Source organism: Leopardus geoffroyi, chromosome C3 (assembly GCF_018350155.1).
Source record: "Leopardus geoffroyi isolate Oge1 chromosome C3, O.geoffroyi_Oge1_pat1.0, whole genome shotgun sequence".
NCBI lineage: Eukaryota > Metazoa > Chordata > Mammalia > Carnivora > Felidae > Leopardus > Leopardus geoffroyi.
In genome coordinates this window covers 149,623,722-149,650,976 of record NC_059338.1, presented here as the reverse complement: position 1 = coordinate 149,650,976, position 27,255 = coordinate 149,623,722, and the positions used below count along the sequence as shown (strand labels likewise).

At 39.2% G+C, this 27,255-nt stretch overlaps 1 protein-coding gene across 8 annotated transcripts in view; it reads right to left on the bottom strand.

Moving 5' to 3' along the window:
• Positions 1–27,255, bottom strand: part of PXDNL (peroxidasin like) — a 453,359-nt gene that overhangs the window by 113,015 nt on the left and 313,089 nt on the right. For all 8 annotated transcript variants that reach the window (XM_045455357.1, XM_045455358.1, XM_045455359.1 and 5 more), the window contains 5 exons: positions 25,264–25,530; positions 21,349–21,465; positions 19,237–19,395; positions 4,277–4,389; positions 912–1,068 (listed from right to left, as the gene is read on the bottom strand). In XM_045455357.1, the coding sequence (XP_045311313.1) occupies positions 912–1,068; positions 4,277–4,389; positions 19,237–19,395; positions 21,349–21,465; positions 25,264–25,530 (813 nt within the window). The remainder of the gene's footprint in view (positions 1–911; positions 1,069–4,276; positions 4,390–19,236; positions 19,396–21,348; positions 21,466–25,263; positions 25,531–27,255) is intronic.

Below are 27,255 nucleotides of genomic sequence, written 5' to 3'. Positions count from 1 at the left end.
TGCAAACTGAGTCAGTGAAAATTTTAAAAAAGGATTTTATTTTTTGTAATACAATGACAACTTTTTTTAAACAGTCACCATTGATAACCAACTGGAAGAGGGCTCCAGCTAAACCACCAGACTGATGCTGAGAGGTAAAACAATGCCAAATATGTTGGCCAATCATAAATGTTCCTAAATATTGAGATATTTGTTCTCAGAGCGGCGGATCTCCCCTAGAAGTGTGACTGATTGATTGATTGATTGATTGATTTTTCATTTTACTGTAGAACTAAATACACTAGGTTGGAGCAACTAATACATGTTAAATTCCACTTATTTAGCTATGAATGTATCTTATATTCCAGACTCCACTTTCATTTAGCTATGAATGTATCTTATATTCCAGAATTTTCAGCTACTAAGAAAACATGGTATATATTTATTTGCAAATCCTCGCCATTTATGTTCACTTTTGGCTCTGGTGTTTGATACCCTTTCAGGTAGTTTACACTTCAGAGCTTAGATTTTAAAAATAAAATAATTGTGGGGTGCCTGGACGGCTCAGTCAGTTTAGCATCCGACTCCAGCTCGGGTCTTGATCTCGCGGTTTGTGAGTTCGAGCCCCACGTCGGGCTCTGTGCTGACAGCTCAGAGCCTGGAGCCTGCTTTGGATCCTGTGTCTCCCTGTCTCTCTGCCCCTCCCCTGCCCATGCTCTGTGTCTCTCTCAATAACAAATAAACGTGAAAAATAATAATAATAAAAATAAATAAATAAATAAATAAATAAAAATAACTTTGAGCTAATATTAACATGTTTGACTAGAAAGAACATATAAGGGACCATATAGGGTAGCGAGGCGAATCAGTTAGGAGTAGGGGTAGAAGCTGTCAAAGACATTGATTTGGGTTGTATAAGGAGCCACACTTACCGATGACCGTGAGAAACATGTTGGCCGCAACACGGCCAAATGAGTTCCGAGCCACACATTCATACTTTCCTTGGTCGGCTTGCCCTGCATCATAGATGGTGAGCACGCCTTCACCACTGACATGGAATTTACCACTCTCCGTAATCTGAACACCTGCCTAGGGAGCGGAAAGAATTGCCACGGGAAGAAAATGTGATCGTTCAAAAAATAACACCTTACATTTTGTTTGATATAGCTTCATTTGTTCCACAAATATCTGAGCACTCACTGTGTCAGGCACTAGAGGTAATTTATGAATACAATGAAGAGAAGAAAAGAGAGAGGAAGTGCTTGTCAGGAAGCACAGTTTGTCTCCCTCTCTATAATAAATATGAAACTCAAAATTCAATTATGTAATTATTTCCTATTATGATCATTTTAAAATAATTCCCATGAAGGAAAATATACCGTTTATTCATATTTTTCTTCTACAAAAGCGTTCTGACAACAACAGTAAAAATAAAATTTGAAAAGAAGGAAAATTTTCATAAATCTACAACCTAAAAGCATCAAAGATATTTTCATATTACGGATTTCTCTTCTATTTCTTCTTCACATGTACTCATAAGCTTTATGTTGCTGCAAAGTTTCACATATCGGTGTTTCTTAATTAAAACGCTACCGTAAGAAGAGAAAATGACTACATTTCACATGAAATATTATTAAACTGTATTCAGTTACAGACAGCCTGGGTGGCCCAGTCGATTGAGTGTCCGACTTTGGCTCAGGTCATGATCTCGAGGTTCATGAGCTCGAGCCCCATGTCAGGCTCTGTGCTCACAGCTCAGAGCCTGGAGCCGGCTTCCGATTCTGTGTGTCTCTCTCTCTGCCCCTCCCCCACTCACACCTCTGTCTCTTTCTCGCAAGGGTAAATAAACATTAAAAAAAATTTTGGGGCGCCTGGGTGGTGCAGTCGGTTGGGCGTCCGACTCCAGCCAGGTCACGATCTCGCTGTCCGTGAGTTCGAGCCCCGCGTCGGGCTCTGGGCTGATGGCTCAGAGCCTAGAGCCTGTTTCCGATTCTGTGTCTCCCTCTCTCTCTGCCCCTCCCCCGTTCATGCTCTGTCTCTCTCTGTCCCAAAAATAAATAAACGTTGAAAAAAAAAATTAAAACTTAAAAAAAATTTTAATGTATTCAGTTATTATTAGTATGCTTTATGTACTTTTCATTATTATGTCATTAACTTTAAAAAGTTTTTTAATGGTTATTTATTTTTGAGACAGAGAGAGACAGAGGACATAAAAAACTTGCACGAACTGCAAGATCATGACCTGAACCGAAGTCGGACGCTCAACCGACTGAGCGTCCTTTTAAAAAGGAAACCTTTTAAAACGGAAAAGATATTGGCTTTCTGGGACTGCACTGGAGTGGAGCAGGGGTAGAGATGCTTCTCTCCTACCCCTCCCCAGGAAACACAGGAAACTGAGAATGGGACCTGCTGTTTCAAAAGAACTCAGATCCCAGTGATGGCCAGTAGGCCCGAATGTAACCAGAAAGGTACAGAGTGAAAAAAATGCCTTATAGGTCTTCAGATGCTCACAGTTGTCTTTGACCACTACTAGAAAACAAGTCCAAGGTGACCGGTGACTGGTAGGTAACTCAGGGCAGGCGACGGAGGAAGAAGCAGGACCTACCAGATGGAGGGTAGGTGGAAAACCACCAGAAGTACAGAAGGGGTAAGAAGTGAGCAGGTGCACAGGCAGTAAGGCCCAGAGGGTCTCTTTCCTTCAGGACTGCCTCCCTCCACTTCCTCTTGCTGGACCATCATCACATCTTTGCAAAAAGCACTCCTTTCGGCTGTCCTTACATACGGCCAGACCCCTCAGGCTAAACCTATAGTTCTAAGTTGTTGCTTAGAGTCTCTGAGCTATCAGGTAGATTTCCCATAAATTCCTGACCTCCTTATTTTAGGTAGTTTCTGTTGCTTGTAGCAAAAGTAGCCTAACTCAGCCATTTTAAACTCATGAATTTAGGATCACTATAAAGATGAAATGGGGGCGCCTGGGTGGCGCAGTCGGTTGAGCGTCCGACTTCAGCCAGGTCACGATCTCGCGGTCCGTGAGTTCGAGCCCCGCGTCGGGCTCTGGGCTGATGGCTCAGAGCCTGGAGCCTGTTTCCGATTCTGTGTCTCCCTCTCTCTCTCTGCCCCTCCCCCGTTCATGCTCTGTCTCTCTCTGTACCAAAAATAAATAAAAACGTTGGAAAAAAAAAAAATTAAAAAAAAAAAAAAAAAAGATGAAATGTGATAGTGTATAAAAAATGTCTGGCATATAGTCAGCCCTCCATCAATTCATTTGGGATTTGAAGCTACCTTTTAGAAATTAGACTGAGCTATTTTGCTGATAAGGTTATATGAGAGAGCATTTAGTATAATGCCAAATAAGGCTTTAGAGACTGACCAAAATGTGTATTTTCCACTTCCTATTTTTAGTATAAAAATATTCGAGTCATCTCTTATTACATTCAAAAGAAATTATAAAAACTATTCAGACTATTTGAGAGTACGTGAGCCCAAAGTTTCAGCTCTGAGATCACGATAAACTTATCACACGTGATGCTCAGCCACAGCACAAAAGGGAGCCACCAAAAATGAGGCCTTGTTGCTATTTGGCAACAACAAAAATAAACCAAGCGTTTTCGGAAAAGGGCTTTGCAACTTTTCACCAATTTTACTTTTTGTCAAAATCCTCTGTAAAGACTGACATTCTTATGTATGCAACATCACTTTTTTTTGAGAACATCAGAATCTGAGGCCAATCATTTCATTTTAATAACAATTTAAAATGAAAGAAACAATTACATTGAAAGGATATAGCTCAAAGAACCAAAGGAAGTAAAAGATATAAATGAGAAGCTATTTGTTTTACAGTCGCTGAGGTCTTGACCTACCGGAGGGTTTTTTTCATATCCTTTTGCTTTAATACCAAGCTTTTCATTCTTTTCTTGCTGTAGTTAATGCCCTACTTTTAAGCCACTTCTGAGTTATTCATTCAAAATTGTTTCTTGCTCGTCACTAAAACTTCTAATCTATATGAGAGAAGAGCAATTTTTCCTTAGAAGAATTTAGTTATGCTTATGAAGTTTTCATCACCAAGCAAATGAGAAAGGATAAATTTTATTAAAGTCCTGAGCCAAAATCAGATGCAGTCGCTTAAAAGATGAACAAAAAAGAAACAGGAAATAAACTTGTGTCGGTGTAAAATGCGTTCCTCGCTAGCAAAAATCACAACAGTAATAAATCAATGTGAGAATCGCTACCTGTTTTCAGTAGGTCAATACATTTGTCAGTGTTTTTAATATTACTCTACTTTTAGCTGAGAGCCTACCTTATTCCAAGTAATCACGGGCTGTGGTTCTCCTCGAGCATGACACGAAATGTTGATATTCTTGCCAACCTGTATACTCGTGTCCTGAGGTAGTTGAGTAAACACTGGGAGAGCTGTGGAAGCGAATCAAAATGACGTCATGTCAATATCATTTTTCGTCAGCGTGCTTCATCCAAGTCAAATGGTATAAACCTGGATATGACATAGGTTAGCCATACTAGTTTTTTTTTTAAAAAGCAATTACTAGGACATCTGAGAGGATAATAAACATCAAAGCCGTGGTACTCAGGATAGATACGAGAACAGAAAAAAAGGAAGAGAACTATACACACTATACACAGCCTCTATCCTTAATATTTTAACCCTAACCTTTAACCTTAAATATTTGTAGTATTTACTTCTTCAGCTAAGTAGCGGGTACAAGCATTTTCATTATTCTTTTTCAATATCTTTTCATAAGTCTAAAAGAAAGATACATGGTAACATCTAAAATATATTGCTGGCTAAAATAAAGCGACTCAATCTTACTTTATTTCCTCAAAAACCAAACTATTGTGTCTTACCTAATATAAAATAGATTGTTGGAATAACCCTAGAACTACTAAAGAAATTGAATTCCTAACTTTTTTTTAATCCTCGGACATCAATCTTTAGGAAAGAATTAAAATCTTTTTACTAGAGAATTCTATCCAACATCCAATCTTTTCTAGAAACTAAAAGAGGAGGGTGTGTTTCCAGACTCTTTTTAGGTGGCTTACTTTAATATCAAAACTAGATAAGACAGTGTCAAAATCAAAAAAGAAAAAGAAAACCCTACAGACCAGTAGCTCTCATGAATACAGACACAAAAATCATTCATAAAGCACTGGCAAATAGAATTCATCAATATTAAAATGTTATTTCAGAAGTGCAAGACCAGTTCAGTACTTGAAAAGCAATCAATGGGATCTACCATACTAACAACTAAAGAATAAATGTCCTGATAATTGCAATCGGTGTAAAAAGCGTTTCACTACTTTTAATACTCATTTATGATTAAATAAAAACTCTCAGAAAAATAATAATAGAAAGCCTACACAACTTGAAAATGAACACAGACAAAAACCTATAATAAACATGGTACTTAATGGTGCAGGAGTGAATGTTTCCCCTTCAGATAGGAAACAAGGCCAAGAATGTCTTCTCTCAGAACTCTGATTCCACATAGTGCTGGAAGTTATAGCCAGTGTAATATGGCAGGGAAAGGACATAGAAGACATACAAATTGGAAAAGAAGAAATAAAACTGTCTCTATTTGCCGATGATATGTGTCTACACAGAAAATTCTAAGAAATCTACAAAAATACTTCAAAGTGAGCTCAGTAAGATCGCAGGATACAAGATAAATGTAAAAAATATCAATTATGTTTACATATTCAAGCAATAAACATATATACACAAAAACTTAAAAAAGAATACCTTACACAATTTTTCAAAATTAAAATATTTGCATATATAACTAACAAAACATGTATAGCACTTGTATGCTGAAAACTACAAAATGTTGATGTAAGAAATCAAATGAGATGTAAATGAACGTAGAGATCTATCATACCCATGGATTGGAAGTCTCGAGATAGTAAAGATGTTATTTCTCCACAAATTGATACTGGGTTTAACACAGTTCCTTTTGAAATCTCACAAAGATTGTTTTTGGAGATACAGAGAAGATTATTTTAAAATGTATATGGAAATGCAAAGGAACTGAAGTAGCTAAACAATTTTGGCAAAAAAGAATAACGTGAGAATAATCAACCCACCAGATTTTAAGACTGGTTATATAGTTATGGTAATTAATACTGTGTGGTATTGATGAATATGGGCACAGACAACTGCATCAATAGAACAGAGAAAAGAACCCGGTAATATAGTCACACAAATATGCCCAACTGCTATTGACAAAGGTGCAAAAACAACTTAATGGAGTCCTTTTCAACAAATGGTGTTGGGCAATTAGGTATGTGAAGGCAAAAAACAAAACAAAACAAAAAAACAACCTAAGCTTGACACCTCGTACAAAAACTGACTCAAAATGGACAACACACCTAAATATAAAATGTAAAACTATACATATAACTTTAAAAAAACAGGAGAAAATCTTTGGAATGTAGGGCCAGGCAAAGAGTTGTTAGATCCTACATTGAAAGTATAACCCACCATGGGGCACCTGGGCAGCTCAGTCAGTTTAGCATCTGACTTCAGCTCAGGTCATTATCACAGTTTGTGAGTTTGGTCAAGCCCTGCATTGGGCTCTGTGCTGACGGTGCAGAGCCTGTCTAGGATACTCTCTCTCTCTCTCTCTCTCTCTCTCTCTCTCTATGCCCCTCCCCCCTGTCAAAACTAAACAACAAGAAAAGAAAATATAATCCACTGAAGGAAAAATTGAGAAACTGGACTCCATCGGATTTGAAACCTTTCGTGTTGGGAAGACCATGTTGAGAGCATGAAAAGGCCAGTTTCCAACTAAGAGAAAACATTTACAAACTGCATATACGACAGAGGACCAGTGTCTTGAATATACAAAGAACCCTCAAAATGCAACACTGTAAGATGAAACAATTCAACTAGAAAATGGGCAAAAGGTATGACATTGCACTGAAGAGAAGATACATGACAAATCAACCCGTGAAAATATGCTCAACGTCATTAGTCACGAGGGAAATGAAATGCAAGTTAAAACCACTATAAGGTATCACTCCACGCCCCTGTCAGAACGGCTAAAATGAAACATAGGGACAACACAAACCACTGACAAGGACGTGGATCACTCATACATTGCTGGTGGGGACATAAAATGGCAAAGCCACTCTGGAAAATAATTTAGGAACTTCCTTAACAATTTAAAGATGACGCTACCCAGGCGCCTGGGTGGCACAGTCAGTGCCAGCATCCAGCTCTTGATTTCGGCTCAGGTCACGATCTCATGGTTCATGGGACTGAGTCCCGCATCGGGCTCTGTGCTGACAGGGTGGAGCCTGCTTGGGAGTCTCTCTCTCCCTCTCGTTGACCCTCCCTCCCTCTCTCTGTCAAAACAAACAAACAAACAAACATTAAAAAATAACGAAGATGACATTACCATACAATCCAGCAAATGCACTCTTGGGCATTCATCCCACAGAAATGAAAACTTAACTCTCACTTACAAAAACCCGAATGGGAATATGTATAGTGGCTTTCCTAGTAATAATCAAACAATAAAAGCCATATGCCCTTAGGGGCGCCTGGGTGGCTCGGTCAGTTGAGTGCCTGACTTCGGCTCAGGTCATGATCTCATGGCTTGTGAGTTTGAGCCCCGCGTCAGGCTCTGTGCTGACAGCTCAGAGCCCGGAACCTGCTTCGGATTCTGTGTCTCCCTCTCTCTCTGCCCCTTCCCCACTCATGGTCTGTCTCTCTCTCTCTCTCTGTCAAAAATAAATAAACATTAAAAAAAATTTTTTGTGGGGTGCCTGGGTGGCGCAGTCGGTTAAGCGTCCGACTTCAGCCAGGTCACGATCTCGCGGTCCGTGAGTTCGAGCCCCGCGTCGGGCTCTGGGCTGATGGCTCAGAGCCGGGAGCCTGTTTCCGATTCTGTGTCTCCCTCTCTCTCTGCCCCTCCCCCGTTCATGCTCTGTCTCTCTCTGTCCCAAAAATAAATAAAAAAACGTTGAAAAGAAATTTTTTTTGTTTAAAAAAAAAGCCATATGCCTTCAACGAGTGAAAGATTAAATAGACTATGGTACATTCACATCATGGCGTACTGCTCAGCAGTAAAAAGAATAGCTGATAAATGACTTGATGATCAAAAGAGTAACTGATAACACACAAACTCTGGATGAATCTCCAAGTAATTATGCTGAATGAAAAACACCAGCCCCCAAAGATTACATCCTGTGTGACTCTATTTATGTGACATTCTTGAGACAACAGAACTATAGAAATAGAGAACAGATTGGTAGTTGCTAGGGTTTTAGTAGGTGGAGTCTGCAGTTTGGTAATGAGTCTGGATCTCTTTGTGTTACTTCTCACAACTAACTGTGAGCCTACAATTATCTCAAAATAAAAGCTTGAACTAAAATAAGTCAACTCTGTGGACACGCAGGGGAGTAATACGCACCAAACCCGGGTTAGTGGCAAGTAGGCTGGGGCTGAGAACAGATAGAAAAGAAGAACAAACAATCTTGCGGCCTATTTGTGATGTTTATTTCTTCATTTGAGAAATGGGGTTTTCATCATTTCTTTCTCGGTGACTTTTTCTATGATTGGGATAAAATACATGGTAACATCAAAAATTTATTACGAAGATAAAAAGATTCTGTTCTTGAAGTGAGAATCGTATTTTGTTATTTTCAAATCTTACGTTATATGCCAAGTTAGCACACGTATTTGGGTTTTTTAAACTATGGCTTATGGATTCCTGACAATGCATGGAGGACATCTCGTGAGCACTAGTGACTCTATTAGGCAATGACCTTCCTGACTCATCCAAGGGATCTCTAATAGCCAACACTTCACATGATGGCCTCCGTTATGTGACATCCCCTATCTCCAGCCATGTTCACCTCCTGTCCCAACAGCTACTCATTACCACCACTTATATGCCATCACTTATAATCTTTTGAAAATATCTAATACCACACCCTACAGCAAAACCTCTTCTTCCTGCTGGTCTGTCATCCCCTCATTATGACGCCATCTAAATTGCTGGGAACCTTCCACTTCCTTCCTGTTGACAAACCCCATCCAGTGTCATTCTCTTCCCTTTTCAGCCAAGACCCCAAGTTTCATCACCTCTGCCACTTTCCTTCCCAAACTCCCAACTCCTTTTACCCATTGTCCTTCTGTTCAATACACTTGCACTGTTTTCTTCGTGTCTGTCCTTCAAAATATCTGGAGTGATCACGTGTCCTGTTTTATCGGAATCAACCTGCCTTTGTCACTTCAGATCCTATTTAACAACAACAAAAAATCCATCTCTCAGCACACCCTTCTCCTACAAAATATTAGCATTTTCTACTTGTACAAAATATTGACATTTTCTACTCCACAAGGGAAAAAAAAGACAAGCCATCAGGCTATACATTAAAAATTTTTTTTTCATATTTATTTATTTTTGAGACAGAGAAAGAGAGACAGAGTGTGAGCAGGTGAGGGGCAGAGAGACAGGGAGACACAGAATCCGAAGTGGGCTCCAGGCTCTGAGCTGATAGCACAGAGTCCGATGTGGGGCTCGAACCCACGAACCATACGATCATGACCTGAGCCGAAGTTGGAAGCTCAGGCAACTGAGCCACCCAGGCGCCCCAGGCTATAATTTTTTTAAGTTCCTACACTTCACTTTGTAGAGGTACTTCTCTATACTTCTTAACTACCCTTCTCTCCTCAACTAAACTGAAGAAATACCTCTTCTTAGTGGAGTATTCGTCGGATTTTGCGAATCCCATCCCATCTTGCCACCTGAGAAAACTTGAACCATCTGTTACTTACTCTCTTCCAACTCCCTGGCTTCTTCCTTTCAGAAAAATAGTCTCTCCCCTCATTCTCCCATATCCCTGCTGCGTCTCCACTGACACTTTTTACTGCTCTCCTTCACAAGGAAATTTCTAGAAAAAAATAGCGTCTGTGTATCCACCTCCCCCCTCCCCTTTACTCTGAAGCTTACTTCGGAGAAGGGTTTGGTTCCCTTGATTGCATGAAAATTGTTGTTCTTCAGGTCCTTAAATTCAGAACCTTAAAAAAAAAATCAGTCTTTACTGAAAGCAACTTTTTGTAGCTTTTGACCCACTTGGTCACTTTTTGGAGATAATTCTTAGCTGCTGGTATTCCTTTCTCCTCTGGGTTTTTGTGTCATACTGGCCATTTGTAATGGTATAATTCACAGCTTTTCTTTCTTTTGCATTATGAGGAATTCCTATCCTTGGCCTTCTCATCTTCTCACTCAACACACCCCCTTGGTTCTAAACGACTTCATTCACAACCATAGACAACACAACTTAGCTTCATGGTCACAAAGACATCTACATTCAGTCCCAACAAGCATATTAAATGCAACTTTTTCCAAACTGTACTCATTATCTCTCCCCTTTTGCTAATTTATCTGTCCTTTTTTGCTATTGAACTAGCACTGTCTTCATATATTATAAATAATAAAAAAAAAACCCACTGGTCAGTTATAGATGTGGCAAATATCTTTTGTTTCTTTTTTTTAAAAGTGAATGGAAGACAAAAATTTTAATGTAGATGACTTTATCAATCTTTTCTTATAGTGGATTTTATATTTTGCTCTAAAAGTTCTGCTGCACTACTATCATAAAAATCTTATTTTTATTCAGAAATATTATATATTTGCTTTTTAATATTAAAGTTATTTTTAAATTTGGAATTGATTCTGGACTATAGAGTAAAGTGAAGATGTCAGACCATTTGCCTATCACTAGGTATTGAGGAGATCTACTTTCTGTAGGTGAGCAGCACCACCACTGTAATTAATATGGTCTTTCTTGGGGTGTGTGAATGGCTCAGTCAGTTGAGTGTCCAACTCTTGATTTCGGCTCAGGTCATGATATCACAGTCACGGGATCGAGTCCACCATCCAGCTCCGGACGGAGCATGGTGCCTGCTTAAGATTCTTTTCTCTCCCTCTGCCCCTCACCCCTGCTCCTGCTCGCTCTCTCTCTCTCTCTCTCTCTCTCTCTAAAATAAAAAATAAATACATAAGGTCTGCTTTTCTGTTCCACTGATCAATTTGTCAATCCCTATACCAATAACACAGTATGTTAATTACGATAGATTTATAACATCTTGCTATTAGATTATTCCTTGCTCTTTCATATGCAATTTTAATCAATGTTTCATCCCCCACCAGGATTTTCACTGCAATTGCACCGACCTATAAATCAACCTCGGAAGGACTAACATCTGTACAGTAGGATTTGTCCTCTTCAACTTCTTTCAACAGAACTTTTTTTCTACAAGTTGCTGCACATCTTTTGTAGATTTATGTGTTTGTTTTAAATTTCATTTTATTGTTTTAAAAACACTCAACATATGATCCCCCTTCTTAATAAATTATTAGTTAGTTACTAGTCCAAGGGTATATAAAGTTTCAGTTAAGCACTAGGGATATGCAGCCCAGTACTGTACCTATAGTCAAAAATAGAATATTGTTACATTTATTTTTAACTACTTGATACGTTCTTGCTATTTTAAGAAGCATTATTTCAGGGGCGCCTGGGTGGCTCAGTCAATTGAGCATCTGACTTCAGCTCAGGTCACGATCTCATAGTCCATGAGCTCGAGGTCCAGATCAGGCTCTCAGTGCAGAGCCGACTTCACATCTGTCCTCTTCTCTCTCTGCCCCTCCCCTGCTCATGCTCTCTCTCTCAAAAATAAATAAAACATTTAAAAAAGAAGTATCATTTTAAAACTAAAATTAGGTATTGTCTTTATTGCTGACATGTAAAAGAAAAATATTTTTACTCGTTAAGATCAACCAATGATCTTGCTAAATTCTTAGTATTTCTGATAGTATATTTGTAATTTTTTTTCAATTATGTATGAGGAAAATCCTGTTACGTATAAATAATAAAATGTTATGCATTCTTTCTAAATCCACAACATTTGTTTCTATGTATTTTCTTTCTGCACAGGCTAGGACCTTCGATTACAGTGTTGAGTAAATGTAATCTCCTTTCTACTCCCAAAGGAAACAATCCTAACATTTTATCTTGAGAAACGTCATTTTCAAAAGTGTTATATACATTATACACAAAACGCTTTTTTGTAGAAAACATTTTAATTTTTTATTTCTGTATTGCTAAGATCTTTTCTTAATAATAGGTCATAAATTATTTTATTTACATTGGTTAAAATTATAATTTGTCCTCCATTAATCTATTAATGTCATTGAATTCAGTTGGTCAATATTTTGTATACAGATTATTCTGAATTTTTTTCTCATAATGTCTTTTATTAGTTAAAGTTGGGAACTACTACCTGTTCTATTCTTTGTAAAGAGTTGGTGTAAAACTGAATTGATCTTAAAACATTTATAGAATTTGTTTGCAAAATAACTGCCAGATTTTTTTACTCTTTTCCTACCTTTTACTTAAAAAATTAATTTGTTGACTTTCTAACTTCATCTTTTTCACCCTTCTGATCTGAAACTTACGATCGTATTTTTATTTTTTGAGACTTACCCTTGACATTTTGCCAGATATATAAGAATAGTTAGTATACTACTTGAATTCTAAATAATCACTCTCCTAAGTGATATTCCATTGTTAGGTAGTATTCATTTATGTGATTGTTATTCAGTGCCACACTATAACAATTATAATTATTAATATTTGATACAGAAAATATTTTAACATTACCTTCGTGTTCAGCAGTTTCTTTGTTCGCCTTTGCATTGTTTTTTGGATGTCAGTCATTCTTTCGAGATCTTTTTTTTTAGCAAGTATAGCCTTTAGAAATTTCCTTAAAGTAGTATTATAGTTGCAAACATTCTCAGTTTACTGAAAATATCTTTATTGAGCCCTCATAATTGAAAGATTGATAGTTATACAATTCCAGATTTACCGTTATTTTTCTTGAAACACTTTGAAGATTTGATTCCAACATCTTGTGGCTTCTACCGCTTCATAAAACTACTCTATGAACCTTGATGTTAGTTTAATTGATACAGGTGAGCTGCCTTTTCTCTCTAACCGGTAATCCCACCACTGGGACTACCCATTGAGTGAGGAAACCGTATCAGCAGAGGCTATGGAATAACCATCTGTGAGAAGAAAGAATATTGGCTAAGAGGCCACAAGCTGGAGCTGGGTCTCCCGTACCTGGGAGCTGAGTAGTAGCAGAACCTCAATATGAACTCTGAATAACATACATATAAGGCTAGAGAGCTAGCCACGCAGGAGACCCTGATAACCAGGCAAGACCTGGCAGCAACAAAATCAAAGAGGGTCACCTTGCCATCGGCTTCCCATCAGTGAGCCTGTCCCTTCCTTTCCGTTCCTTCTGGGCCATCACTAGGCAAAGAGAATTGACAGAAGAAGAAGAAGAAAGTGTACAAAAACAAACTAAACGTTGCCCTTTCCCAGTCCCTACTCTCAGACGGACAGCCCAACCTAGTGGAGTCACCTGCCCGGGCCTGCACGGAGAGAAGGCAAGGGAAAGAACTGTGTATACACTGTGAGATTCAAATAGTGAAAAGAAGAATTGGAGGCTTTTGGTCTGGTAGCATGAGGGTGGCAGTTCCATTTTTTCTTCAGAAATGATGGGGCGCCTGGGTGGCGCAGTCGGTTAAGCGTCCGACTTCAGCCAGGTCACGATCTCACGGTCCGTGAGTTCGAGCCCCGCGTCAGGCTCTGGGCTGATGGCTCAGAGCCTGGAGCCTGTTTCCGATTCTGTGTCTCCGTCTCTCTCTGCCCCTCCCCCGTTCATGCTCTGTCTCTCTCTGTCCCCCCAAAAATAAATAAACGTTGAAAAAAAAAAAAAATTAAAAAAAAAAAAAAAAGCAGAAATGAATAAACAGGGAGGACGAGAGACAGAAATGTATTGCTGGTTTTTTTAATAAAACTACAAGCTTCCTTTTCAGTAAAACTAGGGAAGCGCTAAAACCCACTCCACCAAAACAGCTGAAGGGAGGGCCACCTAAAGCAGAAAAGACCAAGCAAAGCTGTGTGTGGAAGAGGTCATGACACGGGTCTCAAGACGGGCCAGGCACACACACCTCCTGACTGGGAAGACATCTCCAGAACAAAATCTGTGTTATATGTACCCGGTGTTATTTTTCAAAGGTCTACCCAGTTATTCCCAAATGTTTCATTGAGTCGTTACCTTTTCTTCACTCAAAGGAAACGCCATCTTTTTCATACGTGACATTCCCATATGAACGGGAATCAACCTGTAGATTATATATTTTGGCTTAATGTACTAGCGAGGCACTGTTTTAATTTCTGTAGCTTGATTATATATTTTATAACCTAGTGTGATAAGTCATCCTTAATTATGGTTCCTTTTCAGAGTTTTCCTGGTTATTCTTTCTTGTGTCTCTTGGCTACCTGTAATGATTTGTCTCCCTAAATCTATATTAAATGAAAGAATGACAGCAGAAATCCTTTCTTTAGTGAAAATATTTATATCATTCTTCTCTTAAGCAGGATTCTGGCTAATGAGTTCAGTAAATAAAGAGTTGTTTGATAACAAATCCTAAAAATTCATTAAAATATATCAAAGGAAAACTATCTTGTCTATCTATGCAAAAATCTAGGGTTGTAAATCTATTTTATCATGTTGGAAAAATGTCTATTCAGACCTATGTTAACTAACACTTTTTAATGAGAATAAATGCTGAATTTTATCAAGTGTCTTTTTAGTATCTATGGAAAGAATCATGATTTTTCTTCTTGAATCCATTAATATGATAAAATATAGTAATAGCCTTCCTATTATTGCACTCTCTTTGAATTTCTGGAATAAAACCCACTTAATTATGGACTAATATGTTTTTCATGTGCTACTGGGTTATTTATGATTTCAAATTATATTTCTTTATTTACATTCCTAGATTTTTTGCATAGATACACAAGATAGTTTTCCTTTGATATATTTTAATGAATTCTTAGGATTTTATTTTCAAGCTTATGTTTGTGTTACTAAGAATATTTTTAGTGTGTTTATTAATTTCTAACTCCTAAAACCACTTAAGCAGCATTAGAATTTTTGTTATTTATACATGTGATGGTTTTCCTTGGGAAACCACATAACCACATACTCTTATTGGAGGGAACTCTTTTGCAAGTTTAATACTCAGAATAATTAACATTCTATTCAGCCATGCTGCCGAGTAACAGCTGTGTATCTGCACTGCTGTGATCCCTGCCAACATTTTTTCTCCCCTGCTATATTCTGTTTATATTTCTCTCTCTTCCGGAATTCGTTTTCATTAATTACGTTTCTATAAAATTACTAGTTTCATCCAGTGTTTATATATATTTGCATATACTTGGGCAAAATATTAGTGGAAAAAATAAAACTATTGCATAACTAAAGGTTAGCAGCATCTCTGGAGGGAACGCACACCACTGAGAACACAGCAAGGGGCATAAAGGATAGACATGAAAAAGGCTAGCAAAATGATGTGGCAACAAAGTTTAAAGGGATTAAAAAGAAAAAGAAAAGATCTAGAAATCAGGCAAAGAAGATCCAACAGATGAGTGCAACTCAAACACCCATGAATCTCAGGAACACTTGACACTTAAAAATTATGGAGAAGCTCCAAGAGCTTTTATTTATGTTGGTTATGTGCAGCCATGTTCACCATAGTGGAAATTAAATCTGAGAACTTCAAAATTTATTTACTTATTCAAATATGGCAGAAATAAACTCATACAATAGTCAGATAAATAACACATCTTTGTGACCATTAATTAATTTTCCAAAAGTAAACACTTCCCCAGATCTCAATATTTGAAAACTGCTTTTGAGTTCAATCTCTTGCAATTAGACATTTTAGTTGAAGTATATGAATAAAATATGACTTCACAAAGGTAAGTATTTGCAAAATGTGGGGATATTTTATTTATTTAAAAAAACTTTTTGAAGATATTTATTTATTTATTTATTTATTTATTTATTTATGAGTGAGAGAGAGAGAGAGAGAGAGTCTGAGCAGAGAGGGGCAGAAGTGGGCTCTTCATTGACTGCAGAGTTGTAGAGAGCCCGACGTGGGGCTATGAGATCATGACCTGAGCTGAAGTCCAATGCTCAACCAACTGAGCCATCCAGGCACCCCAAAAATGTAGGGATATTTTAAGATATTTAACACATCATTGTGAAACATATTTGATACTATAGCAAAATTTGATAATTGACAGCTTCTTTTGCCTATTTCTTTCACCACACATCTACTAGAGGGCCAAGATTTAATAAAAGTAGTGCTTTCCTCCTGTTCTATCAGTAACATTGTTAAATAAAATTATTATCTTTTTCCCACTGCAAGTGAAGAACATACAAATTACTAGTATAGTTTGGTGCCACTGCTTTGGTCCATGCTAAGGCTCTAGCATTTTTACCCACCATTATTTTGGTACCATCAGTGCAAATGTCAACCAAGTGGAAAAGGCAAATAAGACCTTGATATTATAAGAGTTTTAACCTAAACCACCACGCCCTGGAAGGGTCTTGGACATTTCCTCCACTGGCAATCCACAGAACACACTTTGAGAAACACTTCAATACACACAAAACGGGGTCTACAAAATATTTTCAGGGGTAGTTATTGGGAAAAAATGTTGTTAATAATTTCAGAGATAAAATGGTTCCACTTGTTATACATTTACTTGAATTCATTAATTCTTCCATTCCCATTGTCATGGATATTCAGGTCACCTAACATATCACTTGACTATAGCCATAGTTCTAATGGTTTCTTATTTTTTAATGTTTCTTTACTCTAGCATTTGCCTATTCACTTTAGGCTGATTAATATTCTACATAATAGATATGGTCAACATTTGGAAAGTTCCATGGCCTATAGTCAAGATCTGATACATTCGAACTCAACCAACCATCCCAAGCATTTCCTCCCTACAGCCCTCTCCTCCACTCTATTCACATAGTGTACATTCAACACACAGGGCTCTCTGTTCACTAAAAAACTTGCTCGTAGTGTTTCTACATCTGTGCCTGTTGCTAATGATACTTTCTTCAACGTTTATTTATTTTTTTGGGGACAGAGAGAGACAGAGCATGAGTGGGGGAGGGGCAGAGAGAGAGGGAGACACAGAATCGGAAACAGGCTCCAGGCTCTGAGCCATCAGCCCAGAGCCTGATGCCGGGCTCGAACTCACGGACCGCGAGATCCTGACCTGGCTGAAGTCGGACGCTCAACCGACTGCGCCACCCAGGCGCCCCGCTAATGATACTTTCTTAGCTATGGATATTTGATACATTTATTAAATTCCTCCACATCGGTCACCTATTAGATTAAATGGTCTATTCTAATATTAATTTCAACAGTGGTATCTTATGATATCTTACAGAGTGGAGGAAAGGAACCCTCCTTAGGGAAGGAGCGTATTTCTAAATTGAGATCTAGAAGGTCAATGGGAGGCAGGTCATTGAGGTGAAAGGATGTAACAATGTGGCAAAAAAAAAGGATGACACTAAAACCATTAACTTCAGCACTGTCGTGCTATATTTTATTAGACTACAGTGCATTGATTACGTATGTCCTCCTTTTTAAAAAGATATTAATGTAAAAACCTTCTGATTTTTAAAATAGTTGAATTTGTTGAAAACCAACTCAAAAGTAGTTTTAAATATTCCACAGAGCAGCTTTTGGCATTTCCTCTTAGAAAGAACGGACCAGGGGCGCCTGGGTGGCACAGTCGGTTAGGCGTCCGACTTCAGCCAGGTCACGATCTCGCGGTCCGGGAGTTCGAGCCCCGCGTCGGGCTCTGGGCTGACGGCTCAGAGCCTGGAGCCTGTTTCCGATTCTGTGTCTCCCTCTCTCTCTGCCCCTCCCCCGTTCATGCTCTGTCTCTCTCTGTCCCAAAAATGAATAAACGTTGAAAAAAAAAATTAAAAAAAAAAAAAAAAAAGAAAGAACGGACCAAAGAAATGGGGTTTTCCAAGGGCATGGCAGTTCCCTTCACCTTTCAATAGCGTTTTCAAATCTTCCCATGCATTTCCGTAGCTATTTGCACACCTTCCCTAGTATCTTTTTACCTCTTCATAGAACCTCAACTTCCATCAAAAAAAAAAAAAGAGATAATAATAAGCATTTGAGAAAGGAATAAATACTAGATTGTACATAGATATTAGCTCCATGTAATCTTGTGTCTATGTTCCAGCATCATTGAACACGTCAACACTTACTAATATTTCTTTTCACATTTATATTGCTACATCCAGACAACCTTTGTCTCTAGGTTTTATATGCGTTATCTAAATATGCATTACCTCTGAATTTAGATCCAGTACATCAAAACAAATTATAGCAAATTTGTGAAGACAGGGACTTATATCTAAATGTAAACTACAGTTTAGATAATATATATACATAGTAACTAAGTTTCTTCATTTCAACATAAGCCAATAACTAAAAAGAAATTTCCACGGTATTTAATAACAACCATTTTTCATTCTTACTTTGGACCTGTCTTTTAAAATGTAAGCCTTGAGTTTTCCTTTTTTTTTTTTTAACATGTCATTTAATGATAAATTATGGACCAATAACCCAACCTCATTCCAGAATATTACTATTTTTGATAAACCAAACTACTGTATTTCATGATGACTCTGAAACAGAGTGTCTGCAGAATATTCTCGATAACCCTAAGAATAAAAGATACGTCAGTATTAAGACCACAGTTCAGCCCATTGGCTGTGAGAAATGTATATTTCTGTGAGTTAGTCTCCAAAGGTAGAGCTAAGTAACTAGCTTTGCAAAAAAATGTTATAAGAAAACACAAAATAATATTTTTGGAAGAAAACATGATATTAATACTTATCACTAATAGAAATTAAATCCTCAGGTCTTTTTTTTTTTTAACAATTGATTAGAAGAAGGTTATCAAATTTGCAATTTCTTAGATCTTTTTTTTAAATTTTTTTAAATGTTTTATTTATTTTTAGACAGAGAGACACAGAGCATGAGTGGGAAAGGGACAGAGAGAGGGGGAGACACAGAATCTGAAGCAGGCTCCAGGCTCTGAGCTGTCAGCACAGAGCCCAACGTGGGGCTCGAACTCATGAACTGCGAAATCATGACCTGAGCTGAAGTCGGATGCTTAACCGACTGAGCCACCCAGGCGCTCCTTTCTCAGATCTTCTAAACTAAAAAATACTTAAGTAATAAGGTTCCGGAGGATGTGTGAAATCGACACATACAGAGGCGCTGTCTTCAGGTATGTAGACCCAATCACAGCACGCATTACCTTTGCGTTTTACAGTCAGCTGGACAGACGCTTTTTTCACTCCCAATGGACTGACTGCCTGACACTCATATTGGCCTTGGTCATGATGTGCCGCGTGGTCAATTCTCAAAGTGCCAGAGGAGAGAAATGTATGTGGACCTTCCTGAGGGAGCTGCCCCCCTGCAAAGAGAGAAAGTACTTTGTATGCCATCGTTACAGCTCAGAGAGCTGACAGCTAGAACTGTGCCGGGTGCTGGGTAAAGGTTGGGATTCCTCCAGAAAGCCTCCATATCCCACTATTGGGACCACGCCCCCTACCACTGCATCCTGGAATCTGGACAGCCCCTCCTGACCAGCCCCCAAAAGGAGAAACTGATCAGCCCCGTAGCGAATCCCTCCACCTTCACGTTTGCTCCTCAGTTATATTTTCCACAGTTAGGGTGCAAATTTCAAAACCAATCTTATTCCAACATTACCCTTGCTTACAGTGGCTTCCTACTCCAATTGGAATAAAAGCTAAAATTCCTAAGAGGGCATGCGAGGTATTGCACAGGCTAACCCAAGACGCCTCTTTCTTCACCGCACCCCCCCCCGCCATCCCCCCACTTTTTATTTAATGCAGTGAAAACAAGGCAAAAATTGGCTAGGAGAGGAATTGTTCTGCATTTGTTTGTTTTTTAACAACAGTTTTTATTCCTAGATTCCCCCAAAATACGATTTTTCCTAAATATGGTTTTCAACACATGTATGCAATATTTAGCTTATGACATTATAGAATTATAACATTTAAGGTGCTGAGACAGCATCTGGAGAATGGTGGCACTTGTGACACTCGGGCTGCTAACCCTCCACAGCCATACTTCAGGCCAACATTGCACTTTACCACCCCTAAGCTTATACTGAGTTTACGCTCCTTGTGGCCACTAACAAGTTAATGGGTTTCCATTCTCAACTATTTCAGTGACAATCTGTATCTTATGAAGTGTTTTGCTCTACAGGGAAAAATAACAGTGAACCTTTACTATGGACACAAATGAGCCAAATACTCTTCTATATGTTTATGAGTATAAATCCGTTCAAAACCATCCCCACAACCACCCTGTGCCTTCGGCAAGATCTTCAATCACTCCCAGCATATGGATGAGAGGACTCTGGGAAAAAAAAACACAGTTAACGTATGTACCCAAGGCCGTGCAACTCGTAAAGAAAAGGAGGGAGACGTGAATCTTGGCTTTGCCCTTTCGCAGTTCACCTCCTACCCACTCTACTCTTGTAAAGATGAGGGCAAAACTTTTAGCCAAAAGCAATTCACAAATGTTGACGTGTTTAGAATTTAACCTGGTCACCCGAACTAATATGAAAGTAATTCCAAGACCGGCAAAATCTTGGAGGAGCTCTCATCTCAGAGACTGTAGGCCTTGTTGTCTAATGGCCCAGGGATCACCAGAAGTGCAGGCCCCCTCAGAGGCACCCCACACCCACCCCACACTTAAAAGACAGCCGCTCACTTTTATCCACTTCATATGCTAGAGTTTCACTTATGGTTGGTTTCACTGCACTTAACAGTTTCATTTCGTACTAAAAGAATTCTGCCACTTTAAAAGATATTTAAAACCACTGAACTGTCCAATAATTTCATCTTAAAATCAAGAAACTAAGCAAACTGATGGTTGCTAGAGAGGAGGTGAGTGTGAGGAGAAAAAAAAAAAATCAGGGAACTGAGGCCCAGAGAGGATTATCTAAGGAAAGCCACACGTTCAAATGTTGAAACTTAACACTTACGAGAAATTATGATGACCTATTTAATCCGGAGATGTACCTATAATAATTAGTTTAAACTGTCCAGGGGTGCCTGGGTGGCGCAGTCGGTTAAGCGTCCGACTTCAGCCAGGTCACGATCTCGCGGTCCGTGAGTTCGAGCCCCGCTTCGGGCTCTGGGCTGATGGCTCAGAGCCTGGAGCCTGTTTCCGATTCTGTGTCTCCCTCTCTCTCTGCCCCTCCCCCGTTCATGCTCTGTCTCTCTCTGTCCCAAAAATGAATAAACGTTGAAAAAAAAAATTTTAAACTGTCTTTCATCCTCTCATAAAAGAAGACATTTCTTTCTTCCCACAATACTTGTGGTTATGCTAATACCTGCTTTGGTCCAGGCAATTATTGGAGGTGGGTTGCCTTCAGCCTCACAGAGAAATTCTACAGAATGTCCTTCTAGCACCATTTGATCCTTGGGAATTCTCGTGAATTGTGGAGGAGCTAAAGAGAATGAAAAAGTACATCAAAGTTAAAAACTACTCTATAAATTTTTAATACCAAGAGGGGAAAAAAAGGAAATGGGTTTAAATATGTTGCTTGGGGCACCAGGGTGGCTCAGTATGTCAGCTTTGGACTCTTGATTTTGGCTCAGGTCATGATCTCACGGTGGTTGTAAGATCAAGCCCCGCACAGGGTTCTGTGCCGAGCATGGGGCCTGCTTAAGATTCTCTCTCTCCCTCTCCCCCTCCCTTGCTCAGACGCACGCACGTGTGTGCACACGCACAGTTTCTCTCTCTCAAATAAATAAGTTGCTTAACTGGAATTTGTTTCCAATTATTTACTCAAAAGCTACTAAGAGTATGTAGGTGTTTGCGTATGTCTGTGCCTACTTGTAAAGAAACCAGAAATACACATACCTGGTTTGCGAGGCAGAAAAGTGGTAGTTAATAGGAAGGAAGTATTTCTAAATCTTATGGAATCTGCTTCACGTGTTGTTTATTAACTGTGATAGACCTATATAAAACTACGGATTGTATTTGAACCATTAACAAAATTGTTTCCTCCAAACTTTCATAAACATGATGAAATATGAAACAAGTCATTCTGTTAATCTCAGGAAAAAAATGCTTCCTGTAACATATGATGCGATAGCTTTGAAAAAGTCGCATTTAAGTCAAAGTTCCAAGATTTCCAAGTGTTCAGATCTTTTGCAGTTGAATTTGTTTAAATAGCTAATAGCTGCATGTACAGTTATAGAATCTGTTCATGACTTTTATTAATATGCAAAATAGATCTATTTGGCCACTCAAGGGCACAATGATCTCCTGTAATCCCTAAGGGAGGAGATTTTCAAACAACTTTCTGAGATGACCTGACCACTTCTCCTTGCTGTTAGATCTTTGTACTCACCCCCTCCTTGCCCTTCCTTACCATCTGGATTTACAAGAAACATGATGAAATAAATAATGTTAGGCAAGGTATATATGTTTCAGCTTTCACGCTGTGTGTAAGTAATAAAGATTTTTAAAAGTCTTCAGTTCTAAGTAAGGCACTAGGCTGAACAATGGGAAAAGATAAATTCCAAGGTCATGCAAATTTATGAAAGCCCTCAGGAACACTTGCAAGATGCTTGCAATAGAATCTTAGAAAAGTCAAGCTAGAAAACAGTCCACAGATCAGCAGGTTCCGTGTCCTACAGATGAAGAAATCCAGGCTGGGGGAGGTTGAACTCAGTAACTCTCAGAGACATGATGAAAATTGAGTCCACTCAACCCCTAGCCTGATGTTCTTTTCGGAACATTACTCTAACTTTTAAAATTGCCAGGGATAACTTGAAATGAACAAAAATATTTCTACATTAAAAAATCGATTCGTGACACAGTAGAAGAGCTATAAAGCAAAAGTAGGGAGGGGTTATAGCAAGCCATTTGGTCAAGGCACAAATGTTGGGAAATTTGACTTCGACTTTTTAGTAATCACAAAACTCTAGCCAAGTCTGGGTGAAAAGCGCATTTCATATGGTGTCATGGAAAATAATATTTTTAATTCCCAGAGACCACATCCTACCAGAAATTAGGAAAAACATAAATAAATGATCATTTTATACTTGTTCCTCGCATGAAAATGGCCAGCTTGCTAGATCAATGAAGAAATCTTGAGATCTAACGGGGAGAAAACTCAGAAGAGCTAAACATCACAAAGGGAGGCAGTGCAGGCTGGAGTAACTGAACAAGAATATGGAGTTCACATTTCTGGGCCTTCCACTTAACAATGGTGGCCAACAGTCCCAGCTCCGATGCTAAACCCCCACATGCTTAGGCGAAGGGTCCTGCCATTTTCTTAAAAGTCACCCTTCTGGTGGATTTTACAAAATCTGTGACCATGATGCCTCATACAAAAAAGCATTTTTGTTTACACTGTTGGGAACTATAGGCTTTTTCACCTAAGTGCCCCATACTGTGAGTCACACCTTCCATTGAGGCTTTTTCTTTTTCATTTTCTTATTTGTTCAGCCAGTCTGGGGAAGGAAATTAATCTGTGGGCCATTGTATTCTTGGCTTAGATGGACACTGAAAGAACTAAAGAACATTGATAGAACATCTGTTAAGATGACACAAAGGGGTACATCTTAAAATATTTAGTCTGTGCACTAGGCGAATAAAAGAAGCCTCTTTTGTAAATGTATTGAATGATTAATGGACCATTTCAAGACCGATTAAAAATCTCAACACAGGGACCTACAAGTAACCCAACTACACAGTTGGGACAAAAGGACAAGCAGGTGGCAATTTCAGTGCAAACTGCCTGGTAAAAAGAAATCGTTAGCGTATTGTAGTATGAGAAATGAACAGCACCATAAACGTCAGAGTTTGGTGAGACGTCAACTGATCCAGATGAAAAAACAGAAGTAGAAACTAAATGCAAGAAGCTGAGACACAAAGGACTAGATTGGTGTGAAAGAAAGGAGGCTGTCAGAGTGTAAATGCCTCATTAGGTGTTATGCTTCTAAACACCAGTCATTAGATACAAAATAAGGCAAGAAAAAAACCCCAAATACTATTTCTTTGCAAGCAGTTTTCAACCCGGACACATGGAAAGCCTAAAAATAATGTTTGGGTCCTTTAAAAGTAATTTCCCCCAGGAGTTACCCAGGACTTCACGAAAAAATTTCATTTCTACACCTTTTTTAGAGTATAGAAAATGTTTTTCCGTGGTATTAACATTTCTAGGGGGAACGCAATTCTTTCCTCAGACATACGAATGGGAACAAGAAGGTATTGATCTATTGCTACTTAAAGAGCTGATGGTAAGCAAAGGCAATTTGGCAAACATTTACTGAATGCTGGAAACGCAGGACGGGTGAAGTGCTGAACCTTCCAGAGGGCCACTCGCACCGCTCCCCGGCAGCCAGCACTCATCGCCCCGAAGTCGCCCCGACTCATGTTCCTAAACATGAGTTGTTGTTCCGTGTTTCCCAGGGTCTGGTTTTGGGACAGATAACACCTTATGCAAGTGTGTTCAGTAAAATAACGTAACTTCTTAACTATACTGTTCGTGGCTCTAGGAAGCCCTCGAAAGGTATCACTGTCAGCCGATAAAAAGCAGTTTTGGATAGAACGGGACATCTGACATCGTCCAAGTAAGCCTTCTGTTCTGTTTACTACACCTCTCAGCCCACAAGGAGTGTTGAGTGCGTATGTGAGCACACGTGCGCCTGTACCTACACCTGCACACACAACCAGCACAACAGAAAGGGAGGGGCAGCCCAGGTCAATCACAAAAGCACAGCACGAAAGCACACGTTCTTTACAACAGGATTGCCTGCCCATGCATATAAACTACTTGTGGCGCTCAGAACAGTTTTATTCTTGCTTTAGTTACACAGCCCAGGCTCGTAAGAGCCGTCAGCGCATTCCCGAGCTATGCCGAGTAGACAGCTTGGTAAGCGACTATGAACATAGGGCACAGAATTTCCACTTCCATATCTAAAGCGTCTTTCCTACGTCTGTACAGTATACTGAAGCACAAATATCTTTTGACAGTTTGCTGCCAGATGAATGGCTTCATCTCCTTTGTGGCTAATGGTTGATTACAGCATGGGGATAAAGACTGAAGTAAAAATAAAGGCAAATTTTAATGTGAAGCAGATTAGCTTTGAAAAGTCTATTATGTCAAAAACGACATGGCAAATACAAAAATCTCTTCACTGATGTACATGACATTCTTTCTTTAAGTTGAAAAATAATTTTCTGAGGGTGGCAGCATGAACATTTCAATCCTGACCTCCTGCCCCCGTACCTTGTACAATTATGTTCGCTGTGGCTTGGACAGAGCCTTGATTATTGTCGGCGTGACAGGTAAATCGACCGTGGTCCTGCAGGGTGACATTTTGCAAGTAGAGTCCTCCGGAAGTAGCCAGGTGCCTGGATCCATCCAGGGCCTCTCCGCTGCCCCTCGTCCAAGTAACACGGGGGTGTGGGTGGCCCGTGGCCATACATTCCAAAGTTGTGCTCGTGCCAACTAAAACCTCTGTGTCCTGGGGCTGGATTATAAAACTAGGCTTGGCTAAAGGAAAGAGGAAAACAAAACAAAATACAGCCAGTAGCAGTTAAGGGTTATTTATTCTACACTGTGGTTTTTACATTTTTGTCATTTTCAAAATGACTCTATACTAAAATATTATATACATACATATTCTCAAATAATTAAAACTAAAACATCTGGATCTTTTTTTGAGAGAGAGAGAGAGAGAGAGAGAGAGAGAGAAAGCACTCATGTGCATCCACGCATTCAAGTAGGGGAGGGGCAGAGGGAGACGTTGCGAGGGAATCCGAAGCAAGCTCCACGCTCATCACGGACCTGGAGATCATGACTTGAGCTGAAATCGAGAGCTGAAACCAACTGAGCCACCCAGGTGCCCCTAAAATATCTAGATCTGAAATCCGGATTTGATATAAACATGTAATTTTTTTTAAAGACTGCTTCCCTGTACGCCAGGATGTATCATAGACACTGCTGGGGCACACCTATTTTTTATTTCAGGGCTAACTGTTCAAACGTTCCGTTGAAAAATATCCCCTTTTGAGACTCTCTTGCAGTTAAGGGTACCCGTGTGACATTCTTCTGCCAGCACGGTGTAGACACATGTCACTGGATGAGTTTCCTTCCCAGATAAAAGAGTGGTTTAGTCAGTCATTCCTCCTTCTGTTTGCTGCCTGGCACTTGGTCATGAGTTTGGGTTACAGGAGCCAACTTCGTACCAACAGGTGACAATTATGAGGGGAGAAAAAGGTCTACGTGCAAAGGACTAAAGAATGGAAAGATCTCATTGGAGCACTGGGCTAATGTGGCAGCTCGGTCCAGACTCCCACACTGCTTGTGGCACCTGAATAAACCACACACACACACACACACACACACACACACACACTGTGTGTGTTCAAGTCATGTCTCATCAAATTTTCTGACACTTTCAGCCAAACATAATACGATAGTAAGTATTCTTGTAAATACAAAACTTAGACTTCCATATAGGGTGTTCCACTCATCGATTCTTAAGAGCATCATCTTTTCTAGAAATCTGAAGCAGAAATTAAAGACTTGGTAGGGTGTTAAAAATGCCTCATTATCGGGTCTAATTTGGGGGGGGCTTCTTAATTTCTGAGATAAATATACCATGAAGAACAGAGATAAATGCATTTAATCTAATTCAACAATCAAGATTTAATTTTCACAATATTGCACGCCTTAAGATGGATAAAATGTTCTAGATGTTGAAAAGATGCACAAGACATACTCCCGTCCTTGTAAGCTTATGCTTCGGCTACGAGAACAGAAAACAAGCCACACAGCCTGAAGAACTACGACATACCTTGGAAATCATTATATTACACTAAGGTGTAAAGGGCTGTAGAAAAATGGAAAGAGGTATTATAATAATTGAGATACAAAAGGTTTTTGGAGCGAATCAATGGCAGTGAAAGTGAAAAGGAAGACAATCCGATACATCGTGGCACCCAATTTCTAGAGACTTGATCAAGAAAAGATAGCAGTGGAGGCTGCATCTGAAGTTTTAGGAGGATGTTAATGACATCAACAGTGATGGCAAACGTGAGATGAAGTAATGTACATGTGAAGGTGAGCACGAAGGCGGTGGTGAGTGAGATCAATCCAAATCTCAGGAAAGATACCAGCGATAGAATCTGTGAAATGGACAGAAATCGCTCAAGTTTGATGTGTGGGAATTGCTTCAAAAGTCAAGGAGGGTTCAACGGAAGAGGAAGACATGTG